General features: G+C 45.1%; 1 protein-coding gene across 1 annotated transcript in view; it reads left to right on the plus strand.

Moving 5' to 3' along the window:
- LOC142467225 (uncharacterized) overlaps positions 1–18,482 on the plus strand; it is a 163,320-nt gene extending 144,838 nt beyond the window's left edge. Inside the window, exons 5-6 of the mRNA XM_075572660.1 lie at positions 17,065–17,527; positions 18,196–18,482. Coding sequence (XP_075428775.1) covers positions 17,065–17,527; positions 18,196–18,482 — 750 coding nt within the window. The remainder of the gene's footprint in view (positions 1–17,064; positions 17,528–18,195) is intronic.
- The last annotated feature ends 2,315 nt before the right edge of the window (positions 18,483–20,797 follow it).

The following is a 20,797-nucleotide window of genomic DNA, read 5'->3' on the forward strand; positions in this document are numbered from 1 at the left end:
TTAAATTGCATGTTTTAAACTAGGCGAGTGAACATTTAGATAACAAAGCATTTTAGTTGGGTATACTTTACTGTATATGATGTCTTATGTTTGGTTGTAAAACTGATCTGGCCAAAACCAACAATAAAAGATGGCCACTTTCCCTCGTGTTTTAATTTTGATGGAACTCTATTGGTTTTGGATTTAGAAAACATTATGAGAAAAAATCTAAATTAGCCGGAAACAACCTACTGTTTATTTTTGCTCACGATCTGATGTGTATAACTCACAATACATTGGCCCACGGATCTGTTACAATCCAATGTGTGTAAGTCACTCAAAAACATGTAGTATAATGTAAAGTGGATACATGAAAAATATATACTTTGCATTTTGTTTTATTCATAAAGTTGAAGCTAACCTTACTGCCGCCAGGGCCACTGCCAACCCATCGTCACACAACCACGATGGTGGTGGCACCAGAGGGGAGTCCTATTCAGAAGCATGGACCCCTCACAGCTCAATCACGGCTCCTGGGACAGGGAGTCTTGCTACATCTGTGCCTGGGCCTGATCTCTGAACATGTATGTGTTCTGCAGTCAGATGAAACTTGTGGACAGGGAAGAACACGAGAGGTGTGAGGCAGAGAGGACAGATGGAAGAATGTTGTATTAAACAATAAAGGGGAGAACGCAGGCACGCATTATTGTTTTAGTAGCTGGGAAACAATGTTGCGGAGGAAGACATAGAAAGAGGTTGTAATAGCGTTTACATGAGAAGAGAAAGGGAGCAGGAAGTTGAATGTAACCCACAGGAAATGCACCCGCAAGACAGTGAGGATTCTAGGATTATTGACAGTAATGTAGGAGAGAACACAAGGTGTTTTTTAGGGAGGGAGTATGAGGATCTTCCTCTTAGACGTATTATGTTTGAGGCGAGAAATTACCATCCAGGTAGAGATTGATGAAAGGCTATCTGTGATTGATCATCATGTGTATGGTCAGAAGCAAATAAATAAAAGTAAAATACGTTAATGAGGACACCCAGGGAGAGTGTGTGTAGAGAGGGCAGAAGTCCTAAAACAGAGCATTGACTAGCTTCAACTGAGTGTTGTACCGCACACGCATAAATACTATAAGGGATCTGTCAGGAAAACGGGACGGAGACCACACGAAGGCCAGGATTGGCCAAACCTGGCATAAAAGAGGCTGGGAACAGCAAGACCACATCTACAGAGCCTGAGGAATTCCAGTACTTGGACGAAACGCGTTGCTCTTTCATCTGGAACACTTTGCAGCATAACACAGAGGATACAGAGGTGTAGTTGTAGCTCCCCATCCGGACGCGGAAGGGGAGACCCCCTACCACCATACACCACACTGTCCCCCCCCCTTGCTTTTACTGTCCCACAGAAACGCTTGGTTTCTGTTTTTTATCTTTTTGTGTTGTTTTATTTTCATTAAAATTAGTTTTACCCTGAAGACCCTAGTGTCCTTTGTATGTGTTAACCCCATCTTCACTACTAGCTATATCAGGAACAGAAGAGGAAAGATACCGCTAGGAGTGTGTACTCACACTGGCCCGTGTGAGTATTGTGTTATATTTTCACTATTTATACCCTTGTACCCCACCCTTTCATCACTTGCTTCTGATCGGGTAATACCCCTACATGAGCAAGGTACCAAGATAAGAACACACTCACATTAGGCCGTGTGAGTGCTAGATTATAACATTATCCAGTGGTTTATAGACACGTCACCCTCCCCCCCATTGACGTATATATGCATATGTGTTAACCCTATCCCCCTTCTCTGTTTACACGAGAGGAAATCCCCCTGGAGCGGCACCCTGAACCAATGAAGATAGCGGCATAGACAACAAGAAGAAGTACCTACACCGCAAGGAGATAGGCATCAACGGAAGAGCACGGGATTCCCAAAAAAACATTGATGTGACTGAGCTTACACAAGGCCGTGTAAGTTATATATATTTTTATCTTACTAAATACATACAAACCTATGTGTGTTTCCCCTTCCAATTAGACATTAGACACCTGAGCTACCAAATTTGCTCAGGATACAACTGCTTCATCTTAAGAGCATTCATTAGACCCATACCATTGCCTGTTTCCAACTATTGTGCTCCCCCATCCCCCCTTTTTTGTATTCATTGCCTACAAGGGCCGTGGATAGATCCTGCTGGGGTTCCGAGTCACAAGAGGACATCACCTGAAAACCACTCACAGGCAGTATCACACCATTCTCCTCACACTTCCATACATCAAATAAGCCACACAGAGATAGCGCCCGGGTACCTCCCCAAACACCTCGACCAATCTACTCTGCAGAAGCGCCACGCGGCTGTGGGTTGGTGTTATATCAAATCCCCACCTCGGCCTCGCGATCATGCCTTGTTTGTGGTGAGCACTCTGTTACAGGAACTGGGAGAGAGGGAGACCCATGAAACCATGCCAGGGTTACTCTTGACACCAAGAAAAAGAAAACACAAGAGCGCACCAAAATGAGAGAAATAAAGTGTATTACAAGCAATAAACAATAGTATCCACTTACATGAATAAAAACTTTAATAATCCCCGGTCTCGATCGTCACTTCTATGGTAGGGCATCAAAATAGGATGAACAGGGGCAGTATCACTCCTCAGAAATCAGTCCCGCGTGCTGGGGCTGTCCCTGTAGCGCTGTAACGCTATCAGACCTCCACGAGTGTCAGCGTGTTGGACCGCGTAGCGCGCATGCGCATGAAAGTAAGCCCCCTGTAGCTGTCCTGGAGATGCCTGTCCGTTTTAGTTTGTGCGATCGTAGTCGGAATAAAAAAACACTTGTGTGTAGGCTGGGTATGAGTGTACAATAAGCCAGCAACACCATTCGCAACGCGTTTCGTATAAGAAAGTATACTTCATCAGGCATATCAGGGGCACCTGTCTGGGGTCCTTTATATGTCTATCCAAGTTCATCATTGGTTGGTACTGATGATTGAGCAACCAATTGAATTGATAATTGAGAGGGGTGGGTAGTGTTACGAATCCTCCCCTCTTGTATGGATGTCCATAATGTTAAAATATATTTCATACTTATAACAGATTAGTTCAGTGGCATTTAAAAGATTAAAAGATAATACTTAAAAACAGAAATGCCACACAATATAAAAACATATAAAGTTATGCAAACAGGTAACCCCCTATAAACAAGTGTAATAGATAAAACATATACAGTAGCGGCAGCTTTTATTTGAAGTAATGCCGACGGCCGGATGCGTGTGAGAAGCATGGAGACGTGGCGCGTTGCGGCGCACTGTGACGTCACAGTCACGTGCGCGCCCGGCTTCCCCGGGCTTCCCCGACACCCCTGGAGATTAAAGTAAGGTAAGCGGGGGTGCGGGGAAGCAGAGGGGCAGAGCAGGAGCCGGGGTCGGGAAGGGGGGGTAAAATGCGCGCGAACTGGAGGGGGGGTGCGTGGGGGAAACGCGGCGGCGCGCGGTCTTGACTGGCGGCAGCCGGAGTAGATCCCGGCATGCCGCCGGCATTACATCAAATAAAAGCTGCCGCTACTGTATATAATAATATGAACAATATATATAAAACATTGTGCAAACACATTACAAATACAAATGAAACACATAATGGACATTTAACACATAAAAAGAGAGAGTATTAGAAAAATACCAGAGGGGCAGGAGAAAGTAACAAGGGGGGGGGTGGGAAAAAGGGGGGAGGGAAAAAGGGGGGGAGGGGGCGGGAGGGAAAAGGGGGAAAGGGGTGAAAAAAGAAAAACCAATAATATGGATATAATAAGTGTTAAAGCGAACAGCTGATTGACTAACAGGATCATACTCATATAATCACTTCAAAAAGGGAGTCAGTTCTACATAATCATTCAACCCCCCTGGATATTTAGTTTGGAGGGTGAAAATCCAAAACTGCTCCCTCCTTGCAATTTGTAAGTCTTTATCACCAGCTCTAATTGTTGTAGCTATGTGTTCAATACCCATATATGTAACCCCTACTGTGCTGCACTGATGAACATCTTTAAAATGAGACAACAAGTGAGTAAGTGGTTTACCAGAGGCCAATATTTTAGGAATGTTAACAATGTTTCTGAGATGTTCCACCACACGTATTTTGAAATGGCGTTTGGTGCGACCTACATATTGTAGTCCACATCCACATTGTAAGATATATATGACATATGTTGTTAAACAGTCAATGTAATTATGGATTTCATATTTAAAATCTGTCAATTTAGATTTAAAATGATCTTGAGTTAACATTCTAGGACAGATCTTGCATCTATTACATCTGTGGTTACCCTTTAACCCCAATAAATCTCTAAGGTCCTTCTTCTTAGTAGGGACACTGCCTTTGAGGAGGCTCGGGGCCAATATATTTTTCAGATTATTGGATTTTGTAAAGACAATGGGTGGTCTTTTGGGTAAAAATTTGGCCAAAATGGGATCCATGTGTAAGATATACCAGTATTTATTGAGAATATGTTTTATCTTACTGTGTGAACTGTTAAATTTGGTTATAAAATATGGAGTCTTTCTCTCATTTCTAATAATTAATTTTTTCTTATTGGGTTTTTTCTTATTGGATTTTTTACTCTTGACACCCTAGCAATTGGTGAGAAAGTTGCTATTGATACGGGGGTGGTCTATACATCTCCTGGATAAGAGGAGGAATTGGACTGGGTATTAATAGAGGACATCACTAAGGTGGCAATTAAAGGAGAGATAATAACTATGGGAGACTTCAATCAATTTAGTATATATTGCAAATATATATTATATATACCTGCCAATTTGGTTATCCCTTTTTGGGGCTTCATGCTTATAATGCTTTAGCCAAAGGGTTTAATTAAATAACCCTTATTCATGAGAGAACTATTTTATTTTAGCCTAATTGGTAGGAGCGCAGTAATGTTTTTTATTTTTTTACTTTTTTTTTACTTTTTATATATGATGAACATTTTCAAATATATATAGGGATTCAACAAAGGAAAGGAGGGAAGCATATTCCAAAGACAAAGTAGCGCTAGAACAAGAGGCCATTCTCTGAACGGTGGCAGTCTAAGGAGAAATTTGAAGAAGGACTTCTTCACACAGAGGGTGGTAGATTCATGGAAAAGCCCCCCAACAGAGGTTATAAGAGCTAGTACAGTAAGGGAATTTAAACATGCTTGGGATATACATAAGGCAATACTAAATAAGAAAGAAAGCAAATGATCAAATGGGCACAACTGGGTGTGCAGGGCAGTTGTCCCAGGTGGGAGCACCTTTGCTACCCCATATGCATGGTGGAACTACAAATGTTGTAGTGGGCACTGTTGACAATGTAAAAATATGATCACTTCCAGGATGCTCCATCCCTCTTATGGGGAGGTGGAACTTGGGGTGATACTGCTTTCCCTTTCTGCCACTGTCTCCTCTTGTCTCCCATCAGCATTACCATCCTCCTTGTCTAAGCCAAGCCAAGTTTCATCACTACTAATGGCCTGACCTGTTCCCTCCTTCCAAACTTCCCCCATCTGTGCCTTCCTCCTCCTTAATCAACACTACTAGCAGCAGTAACAATCTCTCCACAGTAAGGTGAAAACTAGTGCTGCTAGCTCTTTCAGTCCCGAAATCTGTCTGCCACCCACACTCAGACACTGGTTCTGATGAGGTTGTATAGCCCCTCCAGTGTCTGTTCCCCCTTCTCCCTGACTAACAGCTGTGCCCCACTTCTTCCAATGTTGTGGAGAAACGAATACCTGGCATCCTCCACTTCTCTCCTCATCTGAGTCTACTCATCCTCCTCCATAATAAAACAAAAATATAATTATATATTTTTTCCTTTGTAGCACTGACATTGTACACAGCGCTGTAAAATATGTCCTTACTCGCCAGTGTACTTATTAAAGTGAGTGTCCTTAAACCAGGGAATGCCTGTATATACTGTAGATATTTGCAGGCATAATGAGTCCCTCCCCCATTGAGCTAACGTTCACAAGGAGCTGACACTGGGATTTGAACCAAGTTCCCCTCCTTCAAACCCAGTGTCACTGTTAATTGTATGAATCTAGTAATTCTAATAATATTAACAATTATCTACAAAGGAAACGTGGCACTATGATTACAATAATGCATGCACTGTATTTTTAAGTATATTGTAGACTAGTTTGTACATTTTCTTTTTAATAAATATTTTTGGATGGTTCAGCATATTTGTTTGAATATGACAGTTTTAAAGATGAGGTTGAACGGAGTTGCTGAACTAATGTGTAAAAATTATCTATTATGTATAGCTACATAAAGTAGTTCCAATTAACCTTTGTAAATGCTGAATGTTACTGTTTTCCATATGACTTTTCAAGAATATCTTATCTAATGTGGATTTCAATCCATAAAAAAAGGCCCCCAAACCCCTCAGCCATAGTAAAAAATAGTCCAATACCTGATAGTCTAGATCGGAGGTGGCCAACTCCAGTCCTCAAGGGCCACTAATAGGACAGGTATTGGGGATATCCCTGCTTCAGCACATTATGATTGAGCCACCTGTGCTGAAGCAGGGATATCCTGGAAACCTGACCTGTTGGTGGCCCTTGAGTACTGGGGCTGTACACTCCTGATTTAAAGTATTGAATGCAGCATGGTATAATAGCGACGGGTAAATTACAAATGTGATTGTAGTGATCATGGATGTGCACTGATCTTGTATGTTTGGTTTTAGTGCCTTTACTCACTGGGACGCTCCTTCAGCCATTTATAAAGCACCAATAAAACAAGTCAAATAGAAACTGATACAGATTTCATATAATCTTGAAGATGAAGTTAACAAGGAAATTTGTAATGCAGAGATTATCATTTTTAATTTTTAATTAGCAACCAGTAGTAAACTGGAAAATAATAGCATTGCTTTTTGTTCTGTGTCTCCAGCACTACAAGACAAGCATTAATTAGTGTGTGGTACTGTAAGTTTTGAACATTGAATGCACTATTTCTGGTTGTTTCCTTGAGGCATATGGTATATCGTATATTTAGATGGGTTAAAAAAGTCTGAGAATTACCCCATGGACAATTCTCAATAATTGATAATGTACCAAATAAACATTTTAGAGAACAGCTGAACACTAATTGCAAACTCAGTCCTAAGCCACTGGAGACAAATGTCCTCACTCCCACCTTCTATCTGAGGATGAATAGAACTTTGTTCAGAGTAATTGGATAAGCAGGTGCCAGAGAAGTTAACCAGAATTCCACAAAGTGCTTACTCTACATCTAATGGGAGCCTCTGCATTTTAACCTAGTTATTGAGCAGGCCTGTGTGGGAATTGAGTAATAGTCAGTCAAAGCAATCTATCTCTCAGCCAGTGGCGTAGCCAGATATGCACGGGCCCCCAGGCAAACATATTTTTAGGGCCCCATTAATAGTAAAACTGACTGCAATTTTTTTATCTCTACCTCCCCATCCTCTTCCTGATCCTCTCTCTCATTATCATCCCTCCTTATCACCATCATCAGCTCTCACCCTCATCGTCATCAAATCTCCCCACTGTGATGGTACGGGGTAACCAGGCTCTAAAAGGTTAAGCCTGTTTTGGTCACCCCTGATCCGTGTATAAGGGTCCAGAGAGTTAGCTCTTGGACCCAGTAACATTGTACCATGCCAATGTATTGTATGTAATAAAAGTTTTTTTTTGTGTGTTTCCCTTTCCAGGCATACCAGCAAGCAAGAATTGCTAGGGTATGTGTTTTCAAGGGGGGGTTTGCGGAGGAACTGTTGACAGAATGTGTCTAGGAGGTTGGGTTCTGGAGTTGTCGGTTCCTCCATAAATGTACCCGGGAACCATGCCTGATTCTCGGATACTTGTAGGCACTGTCCCGGCAATATCTCCATTTGAAAACACAAGTGCGACTCACCGCCAGTGTACCCTGCTTCAGCACAGCCCAGAAAGGAGAATGGGACACAGAGATAAAACATGTATTCCTGTAGCTGAGGGAATCCCTAGGTTAAGGGGGGTACCCCAGCTAGTGCCCAGGTGACCCACAACCAGTATAGTGTTTGTGGGTACCCCAACCATATATTAGGTTGAGGGGGGACTCTTAGAGTCCAGACTGAGTCTAAGAGAAAGTGTGGGGGGAATAAGGCAGATAGAAATAAAACAACAACATTTTTCCTGTTCTGGCCCCTGTTCCCCAAGTCTCACAAGTATAGAAAAAATATACTTTATTAAATGTAATGTGTTTTTGCATTTGGAACCGATGTCCAAAAAGGCTGCCAGAGCTAAGCCATAGGCACCGGTAAGTCTGCTGGACATCGGCGTTCAAAGCAGTAAGAGGATGCCCAGAGGAGAGAATAGCATTTGGTCAGCAGGGAAAGCAGAGTACCAGGTCCGGAGATCAATGGCAGTCCTCCAGGATGCCACTTGCTCTGCCAGACCTGGTGGAACCTGTCCCAGTGGGTGGCATTGAGATCGTCAGGGAGAAAGGTGGCAAGCTTGCGCATGTCCCTTGGCTATTTCAGATTTCCCGCTGACCCGTTTTTTCTAGCCGTCTTGGCTCTGATTGGTTGCTTGGGAATTTTCCCACGCGTTGATTGGCTGCTGAATTTTGTGAATGAAACTCAGAATACTATAAAAATCTATGAGGCAATCATATTGTAGTCCTCCGGTAGTAAGAGTGCGGGCGGGCTTTTCAAATTTGCTTCTGCGCGAATAGCAGAGCAACCAGCTTCGATTTCAAGCCAGAAAAGCCTGCCTTCCAGGGTCTAAGTCCCGACTTTTGTGCCTAAGTTCCCAGAAACGATAGTAGTGGACGCAGCTGGGATTTTATGCCGATTTGAGTTGCAGGAGATTTGGAGTAACTCGCGGTCAGGAGGGACCAAGTTCTTAGAAGAGAACGTAGTGTGTGAAACTTTATGCAGATTTGGGTTCATGAGATTCCGGGAAAGTCTAGTTTTCAACCGCAGTCCCTAAGTAAGTGTGTCTTTTTGTCTGTATTTTGTGTATCATTGTGTGTAATGAATTTATGCGAATAAATTTCAATATATTTCATTACCTTGTTTTGATCAATGTATGATCTCGGTAAAAAGGTGTAAATAACCGGGTCTCCTGTGACACCCACATCATCATCATATCTCCCCCTCATCACCATCACCATCATCATCAGATCTCCCCCCATTATGATCATCAGATCTCCCCCTCATCATCAGATCACTCCCTCATCATCATCAGATATCCCCCTCATTAGACCTCCCCCCCTCCTGTGGGGATCACAAGTGCTGATTATTCTACCGGCGTATCCTTTAACGCCAGGGGCCTGGCGCATACCATCTCCCCCCACCATCTACCCCCATCTGTTTCTATGGGGGGAGGGAAGGTCAAGGGTTTCTCGTGGCATTCATGCACACCTGTGTTGTTTCAATTCCAAGCGCATTGGCTATCAATATCTTTATTCTCTACCTAGACATTTGTATTTTGTCTGCCTCTGTGCCTGGATCCCAGAGACTCTATATATCCATGCTGTGTATATATATATTTTATTTTTTGCATTTGCTGGCCAGGGTTTGAGTCTTGCATACATCTTTTTTCTCCCCCGTACTTTTCCCTTGGTATTAGTTTCATTCATTTTTTGTCCTAGACACCATTGCATGTGTCTAGGTTTATTAAATGATATATTTTTCCCTGTGCATCTAGATGTAGCATTCTTTAGTTAGCAAGGGTTTGTTTGCTTTAAAGGTTTTTTTCTGTGTATTTAGTAACTTAGATTTTGTGTAATACTTTAATTATTTGGACACATCATAGTTATTAGATTATCAGTTAGCATTTAATATATATTTTCCAGTGAGTCATTGTTTGTTTATCTTTTGGAGCTGCCATTTGTGTGTTTATGTTTTTAAGGTAGTACTTATTGTTGTTCTATTAATAAAATCTTTTTCATTTTCTGCACTTGAGGAGCATCCAGTTCTTTTCACCAACAGTTTTACATTAATATTCTTGTGGTATATTTTAGAGTGCTATTCAAGGGATTGTCTTTGTTCTTCTCTGTGTGTTTTATATATTTTCTCCATCCCTCAGCACCAACAGTATTCCTTAAATATTTAATTCCTGATACTTCTCTTGGTTTTATTTTTGATACCCAAGTAATCAGTGATAATTAGGGTCTGGTTTAGACACTCATTCCTAGTGTGAGCAACATTTCTTTTTTGTGTGTTTGATATATATATATATATATATATATATATATATATATATATATAAAACAAAAGGAGAAAGCGCACAACCCATAGCGTAAAAACGTAAAAGTAAATTTAATCAAAATAGAGGCGAGGGAATCAAGCTCACTCACAAACGATCAGATAAACAAGCATGTATATATAATATATATATAGATGACCACCACGGGAACAACACGGCACGGGAACTGCACGGCTATGCCTCCACAGCAAAGATGTTAAAACTGCTCACAGCCGCTAGTCTCCCACATCAGACCTTCTGGATGATGGTATAGGTGTAAACATTGAACATGGAAGTCCTTCGTTATAAGTCCTCCCAATCTGGATAGGTTCTCATCTGAACCAACACTGGGGCTCTGTGCAGCAAGGATGGAGGTTCGCCAATCCTTCTGTCCTCCGACGTAGTGTTGGCGCTGCAGTCCTGACGCGTTTCGTCAGACCAACTGACTTTGTCAAAGGATAATGGAATCTTAACTAGAACAGTCATATATATATATATATATATATATATATATATATATATATATACATGTACATAATCTTAACTAGAACAGACATATATATATATATATATATATATATATATATATATATATATATATATGTATGTATATATGTATGTATATATATGTATATATATATATATATATATATATATATATATATATATATATATATATATATATATATATATATATATATATATATATATATATACATATACAGTGCTCGACAAACCCGGTCGCCCACTCGCCAGGTGCGAACGGAAATTGGCCCGTGGCCAGCTACTTTTCCCCCCTGCTCTGCGCACATTTTAAAAAAATTTAAAAAAAAAAATAACAAAAAAAATATCCTCCTGGCTGATTGGCCAATTGGTCGTGACGCGGAATGGAGCCCTTCTCTGCAGGGGTAATGGCTTCTCCTCGCGCGCGCGGTCCGTCTCCGTCTCCTGCCCGCGCTTCCCTCCTCATCCCCTCCAGTCTCCGCTCCTGTCGGGCAAGAGATGACAGCAGGGGATTTCTCCCCCCATCTCCCCCCCCCCCCCCCTGCCCCGCTTGCCCTCCGGTTCTGCTCCTGTCCCTGTGGCTGCTCGCGCGGGGCAGGAGATGACAGTGGGCGATGTTCCCCCGTCCCGGTTGCCCTACGGTCCCCGCTTTCCCCCAGTGCCAGTGGCTGCTCCCGATGCCAGCAGGGGTGTTCCCCTCGGTCCCCGTGGCTGTCTCCGCTTCCCCACCCCCCCACAAATTTAAAAAAATAAATAAATAACAAAACAAAATATTTTCCTGGCTGATTGGCCGTGACGCGGTCGTGACGCGGAATGGAGCCCTTCTCTGCAGGGGTAAGTAATGGCTGCTCCTCGCGTGCGCGGTCCCTGTCTCCTGCTCGCGCTTCCCTTCTCATCCCCTCAGTCTCCGCTCCTGTCCCCGTGGCTGCTCGCGCGGGGCAGGAGATGACGGCAGGGGATTTCCCCCCCACCCACTCCCCGGTCCCGCTTGCCCTCCGGTTCCACTCCTGTCCCCGTGGCTGCTCGCGTGGGGCAGGAGATGACAGCGGGGAATGTTCCCCCCCCCCCCCAAACCTGCTTCCCCTTTGGTCTCCGCTCCTGTCCCCGTGGCTGCTCGCGCGGGGCAGGGGATTTCCCCCCCCTGTCCCGCTTGCCCTCCGGTTCCACAGAGTGTGTGTGTATGAGAGTGTGTGTGTGTATGTATGAGAGAGAGTGGTGTGTGTGTGTGTGTGTGTGTGTATGTATGAGAGAGAGTGGTGTGTGTGTGTGTGTGTGTGTGTGTGTGTGTGTGTGTGTGTGTGTGTGTGTGTGTGTGTGTGTGTGTGTGTGTGTGTGTGTGTGTGTGAGAGAGAGAACGTGTAGGACACCAAAGGTACCCCCCACCCCACCCAGTCAGTCATCCCCCCACCCCACCCAGTCAGTCATCCCCCCACCCCACCCAGTCATCACCCCACCCAGTCAGTCATCCCCCCACCCCACTCAGTCAGTCATCCCCCCACCCCACTCAGTCAGTCATCCCCCCATCCCACCCAGTCAGTCATCCCCCCATCCCACCCAGTCAGTCATCCCCCCATCCCACCCAGTCATCCCCCCATCCCACCCAGTCAGTCATCCCCCCACCCCACCCAGTCAGTCATACTCCCCCCCACCCAGTCAGTCATACTCCCCCCCACCCAGTCAGTCATACCCCCCCAGTCAGTCATACCCCCCCACCCAGTAAGTCATACCCCCCCCCACCCAGTCAGTCATACCCCCTCAGTCAGTCATACCCCCCACCCAGTCAGTTATACCCCCCCACCCAGTAAGTCATACCCCCCCAACCAGTCAGTCATAACCCCCCCCACCCAGTCAGTCATACCCCCCACCCAGTCAGTCATACCCCGCCCACCCAGTCAATCATACCCCCCCCACCAAGTCAAACATACCCCCCCACCCAGTCAGTCATACCCCCCCAGTCAGTCATACCCCCCCACCCAGTAAGTCATACCCCCCCCACCCAGTCAGTCATACCCCCTCAGTCAGTCATACCCCCCACCCAGTCAGTCATACCCCCCACCCAGTCAGTCATACCCCCCCACCCAGTCAGTCATACCCCCCCACCCAGTCAGTCATAACCCCCCCACCCAGTCAGTCATACCCCCCACCCAGTCATACCCCCCCACCCAGTCAATCATACCCCCCCCCACCAAGTCAAACATACCCCCCCACCCAGTCAGTCATAACCCCCCCCACCCAGTCAGTCATAACCCCCCCCACCCAGTCAGTCATACCCCCACCCAGTCATACCCCCCCACCCAGTCAATCATACCCCCCCCCACCAAGTCAAACATACCCCCCCACCCAGTCAGTCATAACCCCCCCCACCCAGTCAGTCATAACCCCCCCACCCAGTCAGTCAGTCATACCCCCCCACCCAGTCAGTCACCCCCCACCCAGTCAGTCATCCCACCCCCCTGCCCAGTCACCCCACCCAGTCAGACAGTCAGTAATCCCCACCCAGTCAGTCAGTAATCCCCACCCAATCACCCACCCAGTCACCCCACCCAATCACCCACCCAGTCACCCCACCCAATCACCCACCCAGTCACCCCACCCAATCACCCACCCAGTCACCCCATCACCCCACCCAGTCACCCCATCACCCCACCCAGTCACCCCATCACCCCACCCAGTCTCCCATCACCCCACCCAGTCTCCCATCACCCCACCCAGTCACCCCATCCCCCCACAGTCACCCTCTCTCCGTCTCTCACCCTCTCTCTCTCCCTCTGTCTCTCCCTCTCTCTCTCCCTCTCACCCTCTCTCTCACCCTCTCTCCGTCTCTCTCTCACCCTCTCTCGGTCTCTCTCTCACCCTCTCTCCGTCCTCTCTCACCCTCTCTCCGTCTCTCTCTCACCCTCTCTCCGTCTCTCTCTCACCCTCTCTCCGTCTCTCTCTCACCCTCTCTCCGTCTCTCTCTCACCCTCTCTCCGTCTCTCTCTCACCCTCTCTCCGTCTCTCTCTCACCCTCTCTCCGTCTCTCTCTCACCCTCTCTCTCTCTCTCTGTCTCACCCTCTCTCTGTCTCACCCTCTCTCTGTCTCACCCTCTCTCTGTCTCACCCTCTCTCTGTCTCACCCTCTCTCTGTCTCAAAATCTGGATCTGGATATTTTATTTACCCTGTATATCTTAACTGCCCTATACTACACCGAAATAACCTATACTGCTTTCTTCCAGATCTGACTCAAGCTTCACACAGAAGACATTGGAATCCACCGTAACCCAGAAGACAGGTAGGGAACACATCCCCTCCAATGTATAACATTGTGGGAATGAGGTACCTGGACATTGAGGGTCTGCGGATCAGGTAAGATCCCAGGCGGGATTGCTGCTTTAAACATTCTGAAGCGATGGCATCCAGGCACTAGTTAAGGGGTGCAGGAAACTAGTCATTCACATCTGGCTTTTTTTTCTAGATTCGACATTTATACACACACATACACACACACAAAACAAGGACTAATTGTAGTATAATGTAATACAATAAATAAACTTATGTCAAAAACGAATGTTCTTACTAGAAATTTATTAAATTTATTTCATTTATGTTTTTTTTTAAATGCGGGGCTGGGGGCGGGATTAGAGGCGGGGTTGGGGGCGGGACTAGAGGCGGGACTAGGTGGCGAGTAGATTTTTTGGTTCGGCGAGTAGATTTTTGGGTGATTTGTCAAGCACTGTACATATATATACATACATATATATATATATATATATATATATATATATATATATATATATGTATATATATATATACATGTATATATATATACATGTAGAGGTATCAGTACTGTGTTAGCCGAGCTTCAATAATCAAAAAATAAATAGATGATACCGTTCTGTGGCTAACGATGCTTTTATTTGTGCGAGCTTTCGAGATACACTGATCTCTTCTTCCGGCGATGTTACAATGAATGAAGCAAGCAAAAGGTATACACACACACACTCTTACATCACTTGCTTTCAGGAACCTTTTGACACCTCTAGCCATAAAACACATCCGCACTGGGGGAAGGACCAGCACAGATAACATTCCAATAGACACTGTTGTTAAGTATACCTTTTGCTTGCTTCATTCATTGTAACATCGCCAGAAGAAGAGATCAGTGTATCTCGAAAGCTCGCACAAATAAAAGCATTTCGTTAGCCACAGAACAGTATCATCTATTTATTTTTTGATTATATATATATATATATAAATATATATATACACAAAAGAGCGGGTTGCTTAGCAACCATAGACCTATCAAAAAGCAGAACTCATACACATACGCATGGATACGCTGATTGAACTAGTGGGAAAAGAAAAGAAACGTTAGATACACTGAATACTAGCCATAAAAATATGTATACATTGCCCATATAGAAATTTGTTTTAGGCAAAATAAATAAATATAGAAACACATAATATTATGGATTAACAGAGTGCAGCAGTAAAGTATGCTGCACTTTGCAAATATGAACAACGACCAATCAATGATGTCTATATGTTGACTGTTGGCATAAGTATATTACTAAGGGGTAGTGAGTATATAATCACACCACACATATATCTTTATATATAAATACCAATATTCTAGATGTATATAATGGTGTAAGGGATCGGGGGACACGCGCCTTACAGCGGGTCCCCGTCACCCTGGCTCCCAGCAATGCCACGCGGCCCAGGCCCCCTCCCATTTGGCTCTTTACCCGTTGGGCGCCGCTCCTGTCCTCCGCGACGCACGTCGTTCCTGTCCTCCGCGACTCATGCCACCGCCACCCACACGCTGCCGGGGCGCGCGCGCAGGACTGTTACAAGACGCGCGCGCACCCATTCTCTTCTACATTCATCCTGCAGCCTGGGCTCCACCTCCTATCAGCTGGAGGCTATTCCCACTGGTGAACATCACACTAGGCATCTAAGCCTATCCCTGGCTCCGCTCAGGCAAGCCCCCGCTCCACCTCTTGCTCCCATTGGCTCTCCCACATATATAGTTCCTGTCTGCCCTCTCCTTCCTCGCTCTGCATAGTTTTCTTGTGGCTCTAGTAGTACGGAGGTCTATGCCTGGCTCTCTTGTGTTTTGCAGCTCACGCTCCAGTCCCTGCCCTCGTTTGATACCCTTGGATTTGATCTCGGCTCTCGTTAGACTTAGTGTACCTCGCTACCCCCTGGACTCGGCTTTGGACCTCACTACGCTGCTCTCTCCTGCCCTTGCCCTACGGCTTTCGGATTTATACTTTTGGACCTCTGGTGCCCCGGACGCGGCAAGTATCTGGCTAATCCTTTCCTCACCAGACCTGGCAACGCATCTTACCACACTCCGGGCACGCCCTCACTGCTGTGGGTGCGTGTTATACCCTTACCCACCTCAGTACTGGGGACTGGTCAGGTCTTCGGGCAGTCTAGCGTTACAAATGGTTATTTATTATAATTAACTATATTGGTCATTGTTCACAATAAGCAACAGAGAAGAGGGAAGCATCGAACTGAGGACTCGGGGAGAAATAGGGTAATATCCCTAAATAAATTTGATACAGAAAACCAAAGTTCACACACTGGTACTTGTGTCTAGAGACTCATTCAATCCACCAGAGGCTAGTGTCGCCAACTGGTAGATCCAATACGTCTCACGTTTACACAATAATTTAAACCGATCACCCCCCAATGAAAGAGGTGATATGTATTCTAATCCTATGATTTTTAATGATTTTGGATCCCTTCTGTGAACTGTATCAAAATGTCTGTAAATACCATGACTGCTAACACCGTTTATGATGTTCCTCCGATGCTCGAGGAAACGAGCACACAAAGGACACGTGGTGCGGCCCACATATTGTTTGCCGCAACCACACGTCAGCATGTAGATGACATACATGCTTAAACAAGTAATTGACCCTAAGACACTGTGCATGTTTCCCCTGACAAAAGAAACAAACTGGTCAGATATTGACAGATGCCCACAGGTGATGCAGCGTGACCTGCAGCACCTGTGGTTTCCAACCTTACTCAATTTAGACAAATCAGAAGAAAGACTGTTCTTAATTTTAGTGGGTGTGTGACAGGGTGAAGTCAACCCCTATCAGTTATGCCTGGGAAACATATGTCTGAGTGCTTCATCCAGCACTCAGAAGGTTAACTCAGAAGGAGAAGAAGTTCTGCAAAAGCAAAGAAATGTTTGTCTGAAAAGGCAGAAATGAAAGTGAAAACAGAGTTAAGCAAAATGAAGAAACTAAAGAAAAAGAAAGCAGAGAGCAGAGCTGCAAAAATAGAAGAGACTATGAGTAGTTTGTCCTCAGCTGAGGCCCTGAGAGTTCCAATTCCCAAACACAGGGGCAGAGTAGCAGTTTGGAGGGAAGCCAAAAGCTATACCTGAGTGAGGGGAGGAAAGATGATGCAGCAGTTAACCCCTTCAGTTTCCAGAAGATCCAATACTACTCTCCAGTGAGCAGCTGGAGCAGCAAAGGGTGGGTCTCGCAAACACAGCAACCTGAGACCAGCAGTGCAGAGATGCAAGAAACAGCAGCTCACACCCCTGAGCATGGTGTCCCAGGCACAGACTATGTGATTAGTGAGACCTCACTGTCAGAAAGCAATCTGGGTGATACAAACAATGCAGAAGTGGTCATATCACAGAACAGCCAGAGTGCAGAAAACGCTGCAGAACTGGCACTACCAGAGGGCAGCCAGAGTATTGCAAACATTTCAGAAGTTGCATCATCAGAGGGGTGCCATGAAATCACTGACCCTGCACAAGGGCTACCAATTAGCCTCAAGAAAGCACAACATGTGCACAGTGCGGGGGAGGGAGGAATGAAGAGAGGAGCTGCAGCTGTTACCTGTGCAGCCTCAGGAAAAAACATTACAGAGGAACCACTAGCCTCAGGTGGCCACCAGCAGCCACAGACAATGCAGCACAGAGGCCACCTGCAGCCACAGACAATGCAGCACAGAGGCCACCAGCAGCCACAGACAATGCAGCACAGAGGCCACCAGCAGCCACAGATGGTGCAGCACAGAGGCCACCAGCAGCCACAGACGGTTCAGCACAGAGGCCACCAGCAGCCACAGACGGTGCAGCACAGAGGCCACAAGCAGCCACAGACGGTGCAGCACAGAGGCCACCAGCAGCCACGGACGGTGCAGCAAAGAGGCCACCAGCAGCCACAGACGGTGCAGCACAGAGGCCACCAGCAGCCACGGACGGTGCAGCACAGCGGAGCATCCCTGGAGAAGCTGGAGAGAAACCAGAGGGAGCAGAAGGGTCCGCATGGAGAGGTGCCGGTCCAGGGTCCAGCAGTTACCCCCAGTTTCCAAGCCCCACTGCCAAGCGGATAAATGTGGTGAGACTGCGATACAAAGGTATTGGGGATATTCCTGTTAAATGCTTTATTGGTAAAGTCGTTTTGAAGGAATCTATGGGGTTTCAGGCCTCAGACATTTTTGTTTTTATACACACCCCAGGTAACAGGGAATATGACATAAGCTTCAAAAGGGGGGATTTGCTGGAAGCTTTCTGGCACAGGTTTGAGGACTTGAAATTCACACTTCTGTGGAAAGACTTTGTTGCCATCCCTCTAAGTCATCCTACAACCAAACTGGTGACTGTAATATTTCGCAACGAGGCCGTTGCCAAACCAGGCATTCTTTATTGGTTGAAGAGACAATGTACTATGCTGTCTGATCTGGAGAAAATAGAGGAGGAGATCTTGGGAAGGAGCGTCGGTGTGGACTGGGGGTTGGAGGTGTAAGGTTAAGCTGTGGTAAAACCATGGTGTGTCTCACCACCTCCCAAATTCCCTCTTCATTGGGGGGGACAGAGGGGTCTGTTTTTACAGTGGCCAGCCCAGGCTTTGAGTGCAAGCTGTGATAAGATCAGGTGCAGCCAGTGTGGGGTTCTTGGGCATAACCGATCTGTATGTCCTAATACTGTGCTGTGTAACTTGTGTGGGGGACAGGGTCACTCTTTTAGGGAGGGTCCTGAAGCGGCGCATAATAATGTTCCCCAGGACACTGAGACAGCCCTAGTAGAGGAGACCCAGATAAATGAGTTTGGTTCCATGGAGTTATCCTTTGAGCAGGAGCAGGAGGAGGAGCAGGAGCCAGCAAGAAGAGAGGCAGGAGGGGAGCAGGGGCCAGTAGCAGCAGGCGGGGAGCAGGGGCCAGTAGCGGCAGGCGTGGAGCAGGCTTCAGCAGTGGCAGGCAGGGAGCAGGGGCCAGCAGCGGCAGAAGGGGAGCAGGGGCCAGCAGCGGCAGGAGGGGAACAGGGGCCAAAAGGGGAGCGATGGGAGCATGTAATTAAAGCAAAGAAAAAGGCCAAATGCAGAGGTCACACTGGGGAGTTACAGTCATCAGGGATACCCACCTCGCATACGATTGCTCTTCCCAATATAACATAGTCCACAGGACATTTAATCATGTAGATTATTTTTGTAGTTGTGCAGGTGATCCGCTCTTTAATACTGAACAATCTGCCACTCCTTGGGTGGTAAAACTTATCCCCCGTGTTCAGACTGTTGCAAATGCCGCAACCATAACACTTGAAACAACCCAATTTGGGTGAGCTCAAAAAATGTGGTGCCATATAATGTTTCTCATTATCAGCCTTAATCAGGATGTCCTTAAGATTTTCTCCACGTTTATAAGCAAAACGTGGGAAAACCTTACAGACCTCCTTTAGTGTATCGTCTGTCTGTAGTACCTTCCAGTGCTTTTTGAGTGTTTTTTTAATAAAACCACTGGCAGTTGTGAATTTACTTACAAATATCAGACGATCACTTTTAGAATTTGATTGCGGTGTTGTGTTTAAAGCCGTGATAATTTCAGATCTGTTGTGTTCCCTCTCAACAAATCTATCCTCAATCTCCTTTAGAGTTTCATCCAATTTAATAGGCCTATCCACTATGCGTGTAGCCCTGATCTTTTGTGAAAATGGTAGCATTTGCTTCAATCGTTCAGGGTGGAAACTTGAAGCATGTAAAGTGCTATTTTTGTCTGTGGGTTTTCTATAAAGATCACTATGAAGTTCTCCATTTTCATATGTAAGGAGCACATCTAGATACGAAATCTGCTTAGTGCTCCAATTTTTTGTAAACCTTACAGTGGTGTTCAGCCCATCCAGATAATCAAAAAAATTGACAAGTTCTTCCTCCGTACCCTCCCAAAGAAATAGCAGATCGTCAATATATCTACAGTAAAATAACATCTTAGTGTAATGTTCTGTAGGATAAATAAATTTCTCCTCAAAGTCAGTCATATATAAATTAGCATAGGACGGAGCCACATTGCTGCCCATGGCTGTCCCTGCTGTTTGTAGATAAAAAGTCTGCTCAAACTTAAAGTAATTCTTATATAAAACGAAATGTAGGAGGAGCATGATATAATCCACAGGTGGATTTGATTTATGAGAATTAATCAAATTTTGTCGAATGATGTCTAAGCCACCGTCGTGAGGAATTATGGTGTATAAATTAGTTACATCCATAGTTACCATGATAATGTTTTTTTCAATCAATGGTACTGTGCGTATTTTTTTAAGAAAATCAAAGGTATTCCGTATGTAAGATTTACTTTTAGTTATCAAAGGTTGAAGAAAGGTATCAATAAAAACTGCTAGTGGTTGGTTAATGGAACAGGTGGCTGATATTATAGACCTGTTTCCAGAATAGAACAGAAACAGTGGGGAAAACTGTGGAGAAAGGTAAATATTTGAAATAATTGCACTGCATTTGTGTTCTATTGTTTTATTTGTATTTTTTTCCCCTCCCGATGTAAATATGTAATGTTTTGACAGTCTGTTTCTGTATTGTATATGTTGCATGTTTTTCAAAAAATAAAATCTGAGAACTCTGCTATCACAGACCAGGAATAGAATATTTGCATACACAGACATATGCAGAGATAGTGTTTGGGTTTGCTTCTACATATCTGGGTATTAACACCAGCACCCTGAGAGTGATCAATGCCACCATTTTGTATCACCTTTAGATATCAAGAGTTCTTGTGTCCGTAAATAATAAAGTACTTTCTGAGGAGGAAACATTGCAAGGGATGGTTGCTCAGATTA

The sequence above is a fragment of the Ascaphus truei genome, chromosome 16, assembly GCF_040206685.1.
Source record: "Ascaphus truei isolate aAscTru1 chromosome 16, aAscTru1.hap1, whole genome shotgun sequence".
NCBI lineage: Eukaryota > Metazoa > Chordata > Amphibia > Anura > Ascaphidae > Ascaphus > Ascaphus truei.